Genomic DNA, 17,813 nt, shown 5'->3' with positions numbered 1-17,813 from the left:
CGTCCCAGGGTAGCTCTGCTCACAGTCCCCTGGACACTGCCCATGAGCCGTTTTCTGCATGCCACGAACTCCAGCTGGTTCTTCGGTGTTTCTTAACTGATTTCTTAATTCATAGGTGATCTGTAAGGGGTTTCTAGATGGTGCTGAATGTTGAATAGGGCATGGAATAGGTCCCATCCTGGAAGCGCAAACTCAAAACAAGACTATACCTCATTTAGTCTCGACAGTAGCAGTCACTGCCAACTGTGCGTGCATGCACACTGCTTTGGAAGGCTGCTTAGCAGAGTCCAGTGGAGCTGAACAAATGCATAGCCACAGACTAGGTGACTCCGGGCCACAGAAATGCTGTGTTTATTCACCAAGACATGTACCAGGATGACATGTACAACCTTGGTCCTCACCACAGTCTCAAGCCCTACGCCCATCTACCTAAATAGTGTGATGGGGGGGTAATATTTACAGCTCGATGGTGAATACAGTGAGGTACATTTATAGCATGATGGTGAACACAGGGGCTATATTTGCAGCGTGATGGGATGAGTAAGATCCCCCTGACACAGATGAGTCTCTCAGTTCCGCTGCCGAGTAAGGGAAGCAAGACACCAGCGTGCAGACTTTTACGTATCTGCATGCATACAAAGCCGGGAACCGGAGCTGGACACCTGTCTAGGAGACAGGTCAGTGACCCTTGTGGGGAGGTCAATGCCTTTGGGGACAAAGGGACTTCTGGTTATCTCTTGCTGTGAGTGACAAGTCACCAGTCTAAGAGTTTACAAAGTCTGCTCTTTTCGGCAGGTGTGCTATTCCTCAATAAAAGTTAGGTTAAACAAAGCAAAGCAAAAAGCAATCCCGCCATGGGGACATTTTCTAGGATTGAGACTGAAAAGTGAGTCCATAGAGGGTGGCCCTCCACCCAAACTTCATCCTCCTTGATTTAGCCAGTTCTTTGTCAGAGAGCAGCCCACTAGTCCCGCCCACACAATAAGCCACACCCACATCGGTCCCAAAGGGGTCACAGCTTGGCTGGGGCCAGATCCTGTTACCACGTGGTTTTATTGTCCTTTGTTTATTTGCTTGCTGTGGAGTATGGAATCCAGCCATACTGACAGAAGTCAAGTTCTCTACCACCAGACTACACCCCCAGACTCTTGCTTTTTGTTTGTTTTTGAGACAGACTCATAGGTAGCTTGAACTCACTATGTAGCAGAGGGGAACTTAGAACTCCTGATTCTCCTGCTTCCTCCTCTTTAAAATGCTGGTATCCCAGCCATATGCTGTCATGCCCTGTTTGTGCAGTGGTGACGATCAAACCTAGGTGTTTGTTTGTGAAAGATAAACAGCTACCAAACGAGCTACGTCTCCAGCTCTCCTCTCCTAGACTCCAGAGTGCTGGGCTTGCAGGTGCGCACACAACACTCTCTGTTTTATTATTGTTGTTAGTCTTCAAACGAATATACATTTTATGCATTCCAATTCCAATTTTATTTTCTTTCTGTAGTACCGGGAGTTGAACGTAAACATTCAGCTTCCTGCTCTCTTAAAAATGATTTTTAAAAATTCTAGCCAGGCCGGGCGTTGGTGGTGCACGCCTTTAATCCCAGCACTCGGGAGACAGAGGCAGGCGGATCTCTGTGAGTTCAAGGCCAACCTGGTCTCCAGAGCAAGTGCCAGGATAGGCTCCAAAGCTACACAGAGAAACCCTGTCTCGAAAAACCAAAAATAAATAAATAAATAAAGCATTGCACCGGCCAGTGGTGGCACACGCCTTTAATCCCAGCATTCGGGAGGCAGAGACAGGCAGATCTCTCTGAGTTTGAGGCCAGCCTGGTCTACAGAGCGAGTTCCAGGACAGCCAGGACTGATACACAGAGAAATCCTATCTTGAAAAACAAAGCAAAACAAAACAAAACACAATTCATTGCAATGGGTTGGAGGAGCTGTCCAGCTATTCTGTATGAAGCCAGACATTAGGAGAATTGTAAGTCAGTGTCCTGTGCTAATGGTTTTAGTTTGGGTTGGGTTGCTTTCTCGAGACAGGGTTTCTCTGTAATAAAAGCCATGGCTGTGCTGGGACTCACTTTGTAGACAGGACAGCTTCAAACTCACACTGATCTCCTGCCTCTCCCTCCAGTGCGCTGGGATTAACATTGTGTGGTGGCCTCTTGTGCTAATTCAAAAAAAAAAAAAAAAAAGTCCCATTAAACATGTCTTTGGTGGCTGGAGTGGGGCGGTGGCTTAGTCAATAAATGACCTGCCGTGCAAGCACGAAGACCTGAGTTTGGAACCCTGGCACCCATGAAAAATGGGTGCAGTGACTGTGCATCTCTAACCCCTGTGCTGGAGATGGGGTGGGAACGGGCTCAGCTGTCCAGCCCAGCTGGTCCCAGGTTCCAGTGAGAGGTCCCATCTCAAAAAGAGGATGGATGTCTGTTGTCCACATTCTTGTGAACACAGGCGTATGTGTGCACACATGAACACACACTGGCAATCGTTGGGGGCTGGGCACAGAGCCGCCTGCGTAGCCTGCTTGCTTAGCATGTGACAGACACCAGGCTCCACCCCCAGAACTGCAAAAGAAAAAAGGAAACCCAAAAGAAGATTAATAAATTAAGATACAGTTAGTGCTAACATGTAGTGGAGTTATTGGTGCCAGAGGTTTTTCTTCTTCTTCTCTCTCTCTTAAGGCATGTTTTATTTTCAAGTGTGTGTGTGTGTGTGTGTGTGTGTGTGTGTGTGTGTGTGTGTGTGTGTGTGTGTGTGCGCGCGCCCAGTTGCCTTTGATCCCAGGATGTCAGATCCTCCGGAACTGGAGATACAGGACCTTGTGAGTCACTGGATGTGGGTGCTGGAACCAAATTCTGGAGAGCAGTGTGCATTCTTCCCCGCTGAGCCACCTCTCAGGCTCCTCCTCTTCCTGCTGCTCTTTCAGACAGACTCCCTGTAATTCTGGCTGCTCTGAAGTTCTTGGCCCTCCTCTCCTAGACTCCAGAGTGCTGGGCTTGCAGGTGCGCACACAACACTCTCTGTTTTATTATTGTTGTTAGTCTTCAAACGAATATACATTTTATGCATTCCAATTCCAATTTTATTTTCTTTCTGTAGTACCGGGAGTTGAACCTAGGGCCTTGTGAAGGAAAACACATACTCTATGACACCCCAGCTCTTGGCGGTAACTTCTAATATGGTAAATGTTGATTGCCAAAACTGGATAATTAAAATGTTCTTTAATTTATTGTATGGGGAGGGGGGTTGAGACAGGATTTCTCTGTGGCTTTGGAGCCTCTCCTGGAACTTGCTCTTGTAGACCAGGCTGGACTCGAACTCACAGAGACCTGCCTGCTCTGCCTCCTCAGTGCTGGGATTAAAGGCGTGCGCCACCAACGGGCGTTGCTTCTCAAATCTTAACAAAGACCTGCCTCTGCTTATTTGAGTGTAAAATTCCCATCCCTCCCCAAAGTCGGAGCAGTCCCAAAACCAGAGGAGACTCTTTCAGCCCCGCCCTCCAGCTCTTACACCCTGCCCAACAGGAGCAGCCCCCCAGCTGCCAAAGGAGCGCTGTTGGCTGCAGCTGCAGGAGCAGAGACACCAACCACATCCTTCTCCTCTCTGTCACCTCCCCTAGCGGGAAATTTGTTAAAGATTCCCATGGGGGCCCAGCGAGATAGCTCAGCAAGTAAAGGCACTTGCTGTGCATGCCAGAGACCAGAGTTCAATCCCCAGAACCCATGGTAGAGAGAGAACAGGGGTCTTTAGCATTGTCTTCTGACATTCACACATGTCACAGCACACGTGTGCCCACGCTCTCTCTTAATTACACACGCTCTCTCTCTTAAAATTTTCAAAGGGGGTGGTGGTGGTGGACAGATGACTCAGCAGTTAAGAACACTTCTGGGAGAACCCGTGGTTGGGTTTCCCGGCGCCTTAACAAACTGCCTGGAACGGCTCTGTCACCTGCACACACGTGTGGTATACACACAAACACCCAGGCACGCAGACACATACACATAAGGTATGCAAATAAATAAATGTTTCTTTTACAAAGACCTCGTGGGGCTGGAAGATTAAAGGAAGATGAGATTATTGTCACTCAAGACAGTCAGGGGCTGTCTCATGTGCGGGTCTTGTTGGCTCACCCGCCCTGGTGCCCAGCCGAGACCATCTGTTGGGGGAGGCCGACATACATAAGAGCTTTCTCAGAGCTGAAGTTCTGAGATTCTGGCCCCGTGCAAACTTCTCTTGCCCCAGGGATGCTGTTCTTGGATGGTCTTCCTGGCATTTCTGGTCGTCTTCCCTTACATGACTCACGTCTTAGTTCCACACCCATAGGCCTTCAGTGTGACAGCTGCTGTTGATGTACCAACATCTGGGCTAAGAGGGAGCAGCAGGGCTCACATGAGACAATGTCCTGTGGCCCAGCAGCTGCCGACGTCTCCAGGCTCAGCCTGGAGCGGTCTCTGCAAGTAGGCCAAAGGGAGAAGGCTGTCCTTCCAGCGGAGTTCCGTGTTTGCTTGTTGATTTTTTTTTTTTTTCTTCTGGTCCTGGGGCTGGAACTTAGGGCCTCATTCCCACTAGGCAAATGCTCTGTTAATGTACTGTGTTCCATTTCTTTTGTTTTTTTTTTTTCAGTTTCCTTGAACTTGGCCATCTGCCTGAGGAGCTGCGGTCACAGGCCTGAGCCACTGAGCACTAGGCTTGTCTTAGCCCTTTGTTTTATTTTTTATTTTTCAAGACTTCTATGTAGAGAACTGGCCTCAGACTACAAGTGCCACTGAAGGGCTAAAAGTCCAGCACATGTTACCACCCATGCCAGTGCCTCAGCTGGTCTCCATAAGTAAAAAGAAGCAGAGGGTTTTGAGCCAGGCCTGGGGGCACGTGCTCTAATCGAGCGCTGGGGAGTTCAGCTGAAGCTGGAGGCTGGCCTGGAGGTCAAGACCAGCCTGGGCTGTTACATAGTAAGTTCTGAGCCAGTTTGGGCTACACAGTGAACCCTTGTCTAAAAAACACAAAATAGGAAAAGCGAAGAGAAAAAAAAAGATGAGTTTATTGGAAATATCCAAGGAGCTGACAGCCCGGAAGAGTAGCTGAGGACCAGTTTGGAAATGGGAACTGTGTTTAGGCACTGGAGGTTCAGGAGGACAGTGAGTTGGCCAGCTGAGGTGCCCGTCCTTTGGCTAGGCAACTTTGCTGACAATACCTAATGGTGAGGAGTGGGAGAAGGAGAGAGCTTTTCACCTACAAGGAGGCTCGTGGATGATGGACAGGTCAAAGATGTGTCTTCTTTTTAAGATTTATTATGTATATAGTGTTCTGCCTTCATGTACACCTGCAGGCCAGAAGAGGGTACCAGATTTCATTATAAATGGTTGTGAGCCATCATGTGGGTGCTGGGTTGAACTCAGGACCTCTGGAAGAGCAGCCAATGCTCTTAACCACTGAGCCATCTCTCCAGCCCCCAAAGATGTGTCTTACAGAATGCTTCCCCAGTGGCCTGCTCAGAGGGATGGTCCAAAAGCTCGCCTGGTTGTGCGTGACGATGAATGTCTTCCTCCCTCTCTCCGAGGTACTGAAACAGGGTCTGCCTCTGAACCGGTTCTCATCAATTTGACTAATCTAGCTAGTCACCTTGCCAGGGAATCCCCCGTCTCTGGATTCTGGGTGAGCAGTCATCCCTGCTGGCTTTTACGTGGGACCCGGGGATCCCAGCGCTAGCCCTCAAGCCTTCAGAGAAGCTGTTTGCTCACTGAGCCATCATCTCCTTAGTCTCTCACTTAGATTTTTGAGATGGTTCAGGAGGTGAGCCTTCAGTGGATAGGGAGGGCTAGACATATGCCAGCAAAAGTATTTCAGGGCTGGTGACGCAGCTCACAGGGTAAAGGTACTTGCCACTGTGCAAGCCTGGTGACCTGAATTCAGTCCCTGGAACACAAGAAAAGGTGGAGAGAGAGAAATGAATCCACAAAGTAGTCTCTGACCACTCTACATGTGCAATAGGCACATGTAACCAAACACATACATGCCATATCATGCACACACACACACACACACACACACACACACAGAGGCAAGTAATAGACTAAATACATTTTTGTTTGTTTTTGGGGATTGAACCCAAAGCCTCTCACAATTCTACCGCTGGTCTATACCCCCAGCCCTAGGGAGGGGGACTTTACAAAGCCACCTATATCCTGCTTCTCAGAGATAACCACTGTCATTTTTTTTAAGGGTCACCCTCTCCTTCAATGGATTCCTTTCAACAGAATTAAAGCCATGTCGAGTACATAATTTGGGGTTTAGTGTTTAACTCACTGTGTGTGGCTTTGGCTTGGTGAATGAACTTGGCCTGTACCTGTCTTGCTGGGTGGAGGAGCAGAAGAGGCCACCTCTGGCACACAGTTGTGTTAACATCGGGACCAGGCAAGTGCTGCCTGGCTTGGGAAGTTGCCACCCTCTATCCCAGAGGAGGGTCTGTCTGGGTGCCAGCCAAGATGAGTGGGCATGTCCGAGGACGTAATCTTGTGTGTGACGGACAGCCCCCACCTCTGCATTAGAGCCCATGAGCATGCTTCTGCTAATAGTGCAAGGAGTTGTGCCTGTAGCTTGTCCTTAAGGAGTTTTAGCATATTCTAATGACTTCAGCTGATGGGGGATACCCTGAATGCTGTGAATATATGTTTCTCTCATTAGTTGATGAATAAATGCTGATTGGCCAGGCAGGAAGTGTGGGTGGGGCTATCAGACTTGGAGAATGCTGGGAAGAGAAACACAGAGAGAAGCCACCAGGCAGACGCCATGTAGCTACTGGAAAGATAGGCATTCTCCAGAGAGATAAGGCCATGTAGAAATGCATAGATTAATAGTTACAGGGCTACTAATTAAGAGAGAGCCAGCCAGTAAGAAGCCTAAGCCACCAACCAAACAGTTTATAATTAATATAAGCCTCTGTGTGTTTATTTGGGGTTAAACAACTACGGTACCAGGTGAGACAGAAACCTCTGTCTACATTCAGCCTTGTCCTTGAAAGGATCACAGTCTCACCTGATCTTTTGTCTTCTTTTGATTTGAGACATCTCACTGTGTAGCCCAGGCTATCACTAACCTCATAGAAATCCACCTATCGCTGCCCTCCCAAGTTCTAGGACCTGCATCACCACAAACAATAATAATGTAGCCAGGGTAGCCTTGAACTCATGGTCCTTCTGCATATGCCCCTTCTGCTTATCCAACTAGTATGAGCCAGCACGACTGTACCATCGGATCTCTAAATATACTTAGACAGAATTGCAAAATTACTAGGGATGTGGGAAAATGGGAGAATCCCCGTTGAAATGAAGCCAGGGCTATCTTAATAACATACCGTGTAGACCTAGATGTGTGTTTTAGCTCTGAAAGATGTGTACTTAACAAGTTAAAACAAGAGCTGCCTGTTCAACTGCGGCTGACATTTGCTAATCGTGGAAAATTCATTTGGATACAAGAACTCCGTGGTCTTTTCACTTGGAGTTGATGGAGACATCCGGACATGCCTACAGGTCATGTTCCTGGTAACAAAGGCCACCCCTCAGAACTGCATGGGACCACTCAGCGTGTTAGCTTGTGTCCCTAGAGAAGCAGACCTCGCCCTTGCTGCTTAACTCCTGCCACCTGGCCCAGGTGGCCAGCTTCCCTCCCTCCTCTGTGGGTGCCATCTTCACAAAAGGGGGCCTTCTAGGTCAAGGTTACAGAACACCGAGTCATTGGGAAAGCTAGGCTGACAACACACAGCAACTTGGGCTTAGGGACTATGGCCTCTCTGATGACCCCTAAGAGATTTTTATGGGCTCTGTGACACCCCTACTCCTGGTTCTTTTGCCTCAAAACCATCCTGTCTCCCTAGTTTGTACCTCTGCCTTTCTTTCTCTGAGTTCCAGATCGCTTATCCACGAGTCCCCCCCACAGTTCACCTTGAAGTTGTCACTAGCCTCTTGTTTAGCACACTGTACCCCCAGCTAATTATCTTAGTGACACCGTGAGCCTGCTAAGCTACAGACTCGGGAGTCATGACTGATTTCTCTTTCATTCCGTTTTCATTCTGTTGACTAGGTTCTCCTTATTTTTTCATTTGGTGCTTCACGCTAAGCACCTACGATGTACCAGGCATTGTGTTAGGGAGCTATTGGTGAGCAAAACCAGTCAATATCCTGTTTAGCTTTGGAAATAGACAATGCCATATAAGAAACACGAGAGGGCGGCGTCTAGAACTCAGTGGGTAGAGTGCTTGCCTAGCATGCACGAGGCTCTGGGTCAGCTCCTAGTACCTCATAAACACGGTGTGGGGGTGCACATCTGGGTCTCAGCACTCCAGGTGGAGTCAGGAGGATCAGCTATGAAGTGAGCTGAGGGCTAACCTGAGCTATGAGACCTTGTCAAGGAAGGAAGGGAGAGTGAGTGAGTGAGTGAGTGAGTGAGTGAGTGAGTGAGTGAGAGGAGAGAGAGAAGAGAGGAGGGGGAGAGAACAAAGAGGAGAGGAGAGAGCGACAGACAGACAGACAGACAGACAGACACACACACACACACAAACACACACACACACACACACACACACACACACACACACACACACACACACACGGGGGGGGGGGGGATACTGTAAGTGTTTGGTGATAAGACAAAGACTTCCCGTGGATAGCCAGGCAAGAGAGCACAGTAATAAACTTGATCCAAGACTGGGTCAGAGATTTCAGGTTCTAAGCAGGCAGGCAGAACTCTGCTTAAGTTCAAATCAGGGGGAAAGAGTGGGGTGTGGCCTTCTCAGAGTGAGCGAGTGAGTTTTAAGATAAAATGTAAGTAGGGACATTGAGGGATGACAGATTTATATGCAAAATCAGTCTGACTACAATGGAAAAACCAGATTGTTTGGCTCTTGAGGGGAGTGAGGGGAGAATGAGCCCATTGGCTGCCTTATTTTTATTTATTTATTGGTTTTTGGAGACAGGGTTTCTCTGTGGCTTTGGAGGCTGTCCTGGAACTCACTCTGTAGACGGGCTGGCCTCGAGCTCACAGAGATCCTCCTGCCTCTGCCTCCCGAGTGCTGGGATTAAAGGCGTGTGCCACCACCGACCTGCTTTTTTTTTTTTTAAGATTTATTTATTATATATACAGTGTTCTGTCTGTCTATATGACTGCAGGCCAGAAGACGGCACCAGAATTAATTACAGATGGTTGTGAGACACCATGGGGTTGCTGGGAATTGAACTCAGGTCCTCTGGAAGAGCAGTCATTGTTCTTAACCTCTGAGCCATCTCTCCAGCCTCCTCTTTTTTGTTTGTTTGTTTATTTGTTTTTGTTTTTTGAGACAGGGTTTCCTCTGTGTAGCCCTAGCTGTCCTGAAACTCGCTTGATAGACCAGGCTGGCCTCGAACTCACAGAGATCCGCCTGCCTCTGCCTCCCGAGTGCTGGGATTAAAGGTGTGCGCCACCAAGGCCCGGCTGGCCGCCTTATTTTTAAAAATTAGATCGACTCAAAAAAAAAAAAAAAAGAAAGAAAGAAAGCCGGGCGTGTGGAGGTGCCTGTGGAGGACAGGAGAGGGTACCAGAGCCTACGGAACTGGAGGCTCTGAATCACTATGTGGGTCTTGGGTACCGAGCCCCAGCCCTCTGCAAGAGGACAGGTGCTCCTAAGTACTGAGCCATCTCTCCAGCTTCCTTCTTATGCTGCTTGAGCCATGACCCCCAACCAGCTCAGACTACACTGGGGTTAATCTCCTTCTAGCGTCTATCAATAGGGGAGGATTGATAACCAATGATCCTTTATTGAACCCAAGAGTTTAACCCCCCTTACCGTGCCCTTCAAACCCAGCCCTTATTTCCCACATTTACTTTGTCCTCTTGCGCCTTCGCTAGAATCTCATTACAGGTGGTTGTGAGCCATCATGTAGTAGCCATCATGTAGAATTGAACTCAGGACCTCTGGAAGAGCAGCCAGTCTCTCAACCTCTGAGCCATCTCTCCCCAAAGGGTATGGCCAGCACTACAAGTTCACTGGCAAGATGCCACTACACTAGGTCCTAGTCTAGGGAAAGGGGAATTGAGAGCCGGAAGTGGTCTGAGGGACACAAGTAGATAGGAAGTACAAGTCCAATCTGAGGCCGTGTGTGTGTGTGTGTGTGTGGTCTAGGAAGGCTGATCCATATTAGAACACAGGCAGGGGTTTCAGTCTGATGGAAGAGGACCAGGGCCAATGCTTGGGAGGCACTCAGGGGCCAGACACCTCAAGGCTTAGAAACAAGACCACAAGTATCCATGCTGGGAGGTAGGGCCTAAAGACAGTGGGAGATGAGAACATATGGGCCCCGGGCTAGTGGAGAATTGATGTTCCTATTTGCTAGAACCCTAGCTGATGAAGGGTAGCCAGCTGTCTATGATGTATGAGTCCCGGGGGTTTGATCCCTGGCGCCAGAAAAATAATCATCATCATCAGTGGGACTCAGAGATTTGGGACTGAGAAAGTCAATGACAGTAGGAAACATGAGGTTGACTTGGTAGGAGAAAAGGGCCAACATGAAAATCCCTTACATTCTCCCTGTCTGTAGCCAAAATAAACCTTATACACAAGGCTCAGGGCTAGAAGGCACAGAGACCAGAGCCAGGCAACTCCCGCCCTTTTTACACCAAGATCAGAGCCAAAGTCACACCTGTGCCATTCCTTCCTAACACATACAAGTTAAGGGCACTAAACTCCAGTCCATGAACCCCAAAGGGCTGTGGCTTCTACAGAGCCCCAAAATCTCAGGTGAATGAACTTCAGTGTGAATATGGTCTTGGGAGTAGCCCTGAGGAGGGTCTTGGGTGAGCATTAGTGTTTGCAGTTGTCGTGGTAACCAGGAGACTATGACATACTTAAGGGTGGGCGGGGCCTCAGAACCCAAGCTTTAAAGTAGGCGAAACATGTGCAGCTCATTTAATTTTAAAAGAGGCCTCTGAGCAGAGCTTAGAACAATTTTTTTCCTCTGAGTGCCATTTCCCAAGGGTACTCACAGCACAATAAGGTGTGACCATAATGGCTGCACTGAGTTGTCTTTTGGACAGTGTTAGGAGGGACATAAAGAAGGTGGACAGAGAATTAAGACAATTGAGATGTATCGACGAAATCAGCTCCCGCTGCCTGTGTGACCTGTACATGCATCCGTACTGCTGCTGTGACCTTCACCCCTACCCCTACTGCCTCTGCTACTCCAAGCGATCCCGCTCCTGCGGCCTGTGCGACCTCTACTACCCGTGTTGCCTGTGTGACTACAAGCTGTACTGCCTCCGACCATCACTCCGCAGCTTAGAGAGGAAAGTTACCCGCGCCATCGAGGATGATAGAAAAATGGAGTTGGCCGAGTGAGAGGACGTAGTATCCGTAGGCCATGTAGTCAGTGTAGCAGCCACAGTGGTGGGGAGGAGGGGGACATGGGGGACAGTGACAGTGGAATAAACACGGAAGGGGGGGAGGATCAAGACGGTGAGTGACTCAGGTAACCTAGGCCAGGCTAAAGAAAAGTGAGGCCAGAGTCGGGTGAGGTGGTGGGCTGGCAAGGTTGATGGGTGTTTATAGCAAGAATGCCATTTTGATAAATAAGGTTTCCTTAATGAGGGAAAGAAACCGGGGGGGGGTGAGAGCTGGGGGGGAAGGGGTGTGGTTAAAAAGCGATTGGAAGCAGCAAGCTCACCATTTCTTCTGGGTATGATGGAAGTGACCTGAGTGTTTTTGGACTTGGAGAAATGACTTCACTAGAAGTCATAATCATTGATCAAATCCATAATGTTTTCCAGAAGCCTCCGGGGTAGAATGTGGAGTGAACCCTAGAGGCATTTTCTTTGTGTGTGGAAATCTTTCTCCCATCCAGTCTCAGGTAGAGCTGATCTAGAGGAAGGGCTGCTCTGTTGACCTCAGAAAGAACTCATGACAGCCTGCAGCCTTCACAGATTCAAATGGGGTTTTCATTGAATTGGGTAATTTAACAGGGGGAGTTATGTTTTCCGTAATCCTTTCCTAACTTTTCACTTATACCTATAGTCTATATAGATTGGGGGGGGGGCATTTATATAAGTGACTGTACACCATTCACTGGAATAAGAAGAAAGGATTAAAGAACCAGGCCTGGTGACTGACCCTGTAGATCCTTGCACCTTCGAGACAGAGGCAGGAGAATCACAGGTTCTTGGCCAGTTTCTGAAGCATAATGAGTATGAGGCCAGCTTGGGCTATGTGAGACTGTCTCAAACAATTTTAAAAACGGGAATGAAAAGTCGGGAAGTTCTTTACGTATGGGTACATTAAGTGAAAAGACAAGAGGCCAATCATGTTTATTAACGGACTATTTTTGGTTTTTCCAGACAGGGTTTCTCTGTGTGGCTTTGGAGCCTTATGCTGGCACTCGCTCTGGAGACCAGGCTGGCCTCAAACTCACAGAGATCCGACTGCCTCTGCCTCTCAAGTGCTGGGATTAAAGGCGTGCGCCATCAACGCCCGGCTAAGGAACTATTCTTAAAAATATAGCAGATACTGGAAGATGGTAGATGAGTAGGTGGGTGAATGGAAGGGTTGATGGGTGTGTGAGTGAACAATGCTCCTTGACAACAGTGACTATGACGCTTTATCATGAGACAATGACTGACTATGTCATCAGTCACAAGGTTAGGAGCTGACCCACCTGACAATTGGGGATGAAGTAATCACCTACAAATTTATCTACAACTTTAAACCAATGTTTATCTTAACTCCTCAGGATGTCAAGTTATTAAACTCACACTGTGAAGTAGCGACTAGTTAATATTTGCTCCAAATATTAAGTGTTCTTCGTGAGTTGGTCTCTCCATGGCTCTAAGTCCTCTGCCTTGGTCATCTGGCTGCCCCCACTTCCCATACTTCCAGGGAATATTTTTTTTTTTCTGCCTAATGTCCGTGTCCTCCTGCCCTAACACAAGACAATATCCCAACATACAGTAGACTCAGCTCAAGCCTTACTCTCAGTAGAGTGATTCAGAGGGAACAGCCTCCTCAGTGCAGGCAGCATGTGGGCACTGTCCTTACTTAGTCCCTGGACCTGTGACCCTCAGGTTTACCCACACTATCTCTTCTCCAGCATTTTTCTTCCAATTCATGCCACCTTGCAAAAGTTCCATGCTCTAGTTCCAACAGCCGGGCTGTTCACTGTCTTTTCACTGTCTGAGTTTAGGTGGCTCTTTGGATTCTTTTTTTTTTTTTAATTAATCTTTTCATCTGGGTGGTTAGTTTTTAATTTATCTTTATTATTTTATGTGCATTGGTGTTTTGCCATGAGTGTCAGGTCCCCTGGAACTGGAATTACAGACAGTTGTGAGCTGCCATGTGGGTGCTGGGAATTGAACCCTGGTCCTCTGAAAGAGCAGTCAGTGCTCTTAACCACTGAGCCATCTCTCCAGGCCTTAGGTAACACTTTGGAATGGGTTTAAATTTAAGAGAAAAAAAGAACAACCCAGTGAAGTCTAGAGGGAGGCCCGCCTGTCTGTGCTCTTCAGAGTTGGGTCTTTGTCAGTTTCTGGGTAGAAACTGATCTCTGTGGAAACAGCTGAGTATAAAACTCTACAGGGAAGGCAGGGTGTTTGCGTTCAAGGGTGTAGCTGGACATGGCAGTGAACACAGCTGTGACCTGGAAAAAAGTAGGGAGCTCTGTGCACAGAGCTGGCAAGCTTCCCTTAATCCCCAAGGGAGTGGGGGGCACAGGAGGCCATGTCCCCTGCAGTCATGGGAAAACCCATTTATTTGGGTAACCCACCAGACAAGAGGCATATTCCAAGTTCAGAGTTTGATGAGTCTAATGTGGCCCCAAGAAGGTCTACAACCACACATTCCTACACATAACCCAGTCTGAGAGTTTTAGATGGTTTTCTAGAGACTCAGAGTGTGGGATCCCTGGGATCCCTGGGATCCCTGGACAGTGTGAAGCCCCTGACAGTGTGGGAACCCTGAAGGAGCCAGGGTGACAGGAACAGAGGAAAGCAATGATGGGCTAGTAATAGGATACATTTGACTGTTAGCTGGTACCCAAGTGTCTAAGAGGAAACAGATCTGAAAGTTGTCTGTGGTTGACAAGTCAGGTTCCCAGGTTAGGCCCCAGCTTCTGTGATGAGAAGGCTTAGCTTTTCCTGAAGAATCGGCTGAGTGTTAGGGAACCTGCTCGGGATTCTCAGCTTGCTTTGTTAGTCCCAGCCTGTCTTTACTGTCGCTCATGCCAGGATTCAATGCTTCCCTTCTAGCCAAGACTGACTCTCCCTGTGTTGTGTGTCTGAGCACACACATGCACACACGTGTACACAGCACACACATGCATGCACATAGACACACACACTGGCACACACACACATGTGCACACACCACACTCACATGCTCGCACACACACACACATGTGCACACCCCCCACTCACATGCTCACACACATACATGCACACACCCCACACTTATGCACACACATTCCCCACACAGGCACATACACAACACACATGCACACTCTTGCAGGCGTGCGCGCGCACACACACATACACACACACACACACACACCATAAACCAGTCTTGAGAGGACCTTCACACATTTCTTTGCCTGCTTCTTCAAGCCATGATCCAGCCAGAGAGGGCTGGTGTCCAGGCTAGTTCCTTACACCTTTGTGAGCTCCTCTCTGCTCTCCCAGGGAGATGGGGCTGAGTTTACTTATTTCACAGAGAGTGATTTCAATGGGGCCAGTCATCTTCCTTCCTTTTTGGTATGACCTAAGGCACACCAGCAAATACAGGGCAAGGACGACTACCACCCAGCCCTCAGTTTCCCCAGGGCCAGGGTGGAATGGAGGTGAAGGCTCTGACTGTGTAGCCTGATCTATTGTTTGAGACAGTGTCCTCTTGGCCATTTTGTAATTAGCGGAGTCTTAGTTTGTAATTTTCAATACAAGAGTAGTAATTCACATCACTAAGCCAGTCCCATGAAGTTTTACCAACTGAGAAATACAAATTAAAAGCAGTGTGCATAGCATGATTCCATAGGAACACATGTAAACCTACCTGTAAACACACATAAATCACAGACACACAGGTGTGTGCATGCACATACTGTTATATGTGTTAGAGTATTTAAATGTTTATCTATGTACCCTGTATCTTTTACAATGAACTTATGTAACTTAAGAAGAATGTATTTAGATAAAATTCAGTATAAAGAGGGACACGGGAACTGGAGAGAGAAGGCAGCTGCTAAGAGCACTTGCAATTCTTCCAGAGGACCCGAGTTCAGTTCTCAGCACCCATTTCAGGCAGCTCACAACCATCTGTAACTCCAGCTCCAAGGGATCCAATGACTCCAACCTCTTCAGACACCTATACTCACATGCACAAACCTACATACAGCCAGGTGGTGGTGGCGCACGCCTTTCATCCCAGCACTGGCGAGGCAATGGCAGGCGGATCTCTGTGAGTTCAAGGCCGGCCTGGTCTACAAAGTGAGTTCCAAGGCTGTTAAATAGAGAAACTGTGTCTCAAAACAAACAAAAAAACTAGACCTACATACAGACATACATACCTACACATAGTTAAAACACAATAAAAATAAATCTTCAAAAAAAATTAAAGTGATACAATGATGACCTCATAGGTACCACAGGGTTGTTGTGAAGTTTAAAACACCACCTCTGACGAACTTAGTTGAATGTCAAGCACCATTGTAAATGTATTTTGTGACGAAAGAGTTCACTTCTGGGGTCACTGTTCTGGTTGGGTACTTTGCCCCTGCCTCTCAAAAAGTTATTTTTATTTATGCTTATCTCTGTGTGAGCATGTGCATATGAGTGCAGGTACCCAAAGAGACCAGAAGACGTTGCCAGATCCTCTGGAGTGAGTTGTAGGTGGTTGTGAGCTGCCGTACATGGTGCTAGGAACTGAACTTGGGTTCCTTGGAAGAGTAGCAAGTGCTCTTAGCAGCTAAGCCATCTGTCTAGCCCAGCTTTCCTGCCTCTTGATGTGCCCTAACTGCTCAGTTTAGACAGCAGGATTGTTGAATGACAACCATGGCAGTGGCGTTCAGCAGCCAGCTCTTGGGGCCACAATTTGTAGCTTACTCCACTCAACCTGGCATGAACATCCCTCTCATGAGTGATTTCAAGCTGTTACCACAACTTTGTTGCATGGGGAGTTGGGGAAAGACACACACACACAGCAAACTCTTGCAAGATGATAGGATCACTGCCAGCGTGCTACTGGGAGGGAGATCACTACGTATCTGATCCACACTGGCAACCAGACAGACTGGATCTCCACTGGCACCAGCTGTCCAGGGTCTCCTGGTCCAAGGAAGAACCAGGTCAGAGCTCTCTTGCCTTGTCCTTTGCCAGGGGAGCTTTCTGATGGAGTGTCTGTCTATCTGTCTGCCCAGCAATGGTCAGAAAGACAGGGTCATACTCTGGTGTGCAGATTACCTACCAACTGTTGGGCTCAAGCAATCCTCCTGCCTCACCTTCTTGAGTAGCTGGGTCTACAGACACTATTATTCCTGGCTTTGATCTTTAAGATGCAGAGTTCGTATGCTAGCTTATTGGTTGTGTCTCATTTAAAAAAAAAAAAAAAAGAACCTTGAGCTGGGATCTAGCCTAGTTGAGAGTGCTTCCCTAACATGCACGAGGCTCAGACCTCAGCATCAGAAAAACAAAACAAAACTGTGATAACTTTATGCTCCTGATAGCGATCGAGCAAGATGTATAACGAAACAGGCACATTACTGAGTAAAAAATCATTTCATTTAACCCTCTAGCAGCATTGTGATGAGTTTACCACCATTATCACAGGTAAGGAAACCGAGTCACGGAAAGGCTAATGGGCAGGCCCAAGTTTCCATAACTGATAACAGGAGGAGCTAGATTTGAGTGTTAGATAAAGCTTTGAAAGGCCAACGAACTTTATCAAAAGGGTGGTGGGGGTGTGCTAAGTCCAAAGGTCTAACCTCTCTTCTCCCTTCCTCTCTTTCCAACCACAGACTCAGAAGGACAACGAACAGAATTCTGGCCTCCTCCTGTTGCAGCAGCAATATTTTAGGATCAGTGAACGTGTGCGGCTTTGAACCTGATCAGGTCAAAGTACGGGTGAAAGACGGAAAGGTCTGTGTGTCAGCTGAGAGGGAGAACAGGTACGACTGCCTCGGATCCAAAAAGTACAGTTACATGAACATCTGCAAAGAGTTCAGCTTGCCGCCGTGTGTGGACGAGAAAGACGTGACCTACTCCTACGGGCTCGGCAGCTGTGTCAAGATCGAATCTCCATGCTACCCCTGCACTTCCCCCTGCAACCCCTGCAACCCCTGCAGTCCCTGCAGCCCCTGCAACCCCTGCGGACCCTGCGGACCCTGCGGACCCTGCGGACCCTGCGACCCTTGCAACCCCTGCTATCCCTGTGGCAGCCGATTCTCCTGTAGGAAAATGATCTTGTAAGAAGTATTTAGAACCTATGTCTTAGCAGAAGTCAGTCCTCCAGTCAGGCAGCTTGTCAGCACTTTCTCTTCCCCTTCCCATAGCCCGTGTGGTTCAAGTGTACAGGAAACTGAATACATAACTGCAATCTGATGGTATTGTGTGCTGGTCTTTTGGTTCGACTCCTAGCAGAGTTAGCTAATTGAAGAATTAAGGGGAGATTAGATGAGATCTGATCTCCAAGTACTCCATACCCAACAACCTCTAAACCAGAGGTGTCCCCACACTAAGTAACCCGGTGAGAGGGCCCTGCCTGAAAAGAACACTGTGAGAGCATTCTGGGTGGAAGCCAATACTCAGTGAGGATT

General features: G+C 48.1%; 1 protein-coding gene across 3 annotated transcripts; it reads left to right on the top strand.

Annotated features, from left to right (window-relative positions):
- Positions 1-1,191: 1,191 nt before the first annotated feature.
- Positions 1,192-17,598, top strand: Odf1 (outer dense fiber of sperm tails 1). Of its 3 annotated transcripts, none has more exons than XR_003487970.2 (3): positions 1,192-1,401; positions 3,103-3,184; positions 17,016-17,148. XR_003487970.2 is itself a non-coding variant. In XM_027431379.1 (2 exons), exons 1-2 carry the CDS (start codon positions 11,036-11,038, stop codon positions 17,464-17,466), a joined length of 777 nt encoding a protein of 258 aa, XP_027287180.1. In that variant the 3' UTR covers positions 17,467-17,598. The 3 variants fall into 3 exon arrangements, 1 of the variants encoding a protein (XP_027287180.1); XR_003487969.2 differs by lacking the exon at positions 1,192-1,401 and adding an exon at positions 2,925-3,005; XM_027431379.1 differs by lacking the exons at positions 1,192-1,401; positions 3,103-3,184 and adding an exon at positions 11,036-11,361 and having other exon boundaries at positions 17,016-17,598.
- The last annotated feature ends 215 nt before the right edge of the window (positions 17,599-17,813 follow it).

This window comes from Cricetulus griseus, chromosome 10 (genome assembly GCF_003668045.3).
Source record: "Cricetulus griseus strain 17A/GY chromosome 10, alternate assembly CriGri-PICRH-1.0, whole genome shotgun sequence".
Lineage (NCBI taxonomy): Eukaryota > Metazoa > Chordata > Mammalia > Rodentia > Cricetidae > Cricetulus > Cricetulus griseus.
This window is presented reverse-complemented; position numbering and strand designations above follow the sequence as displayed.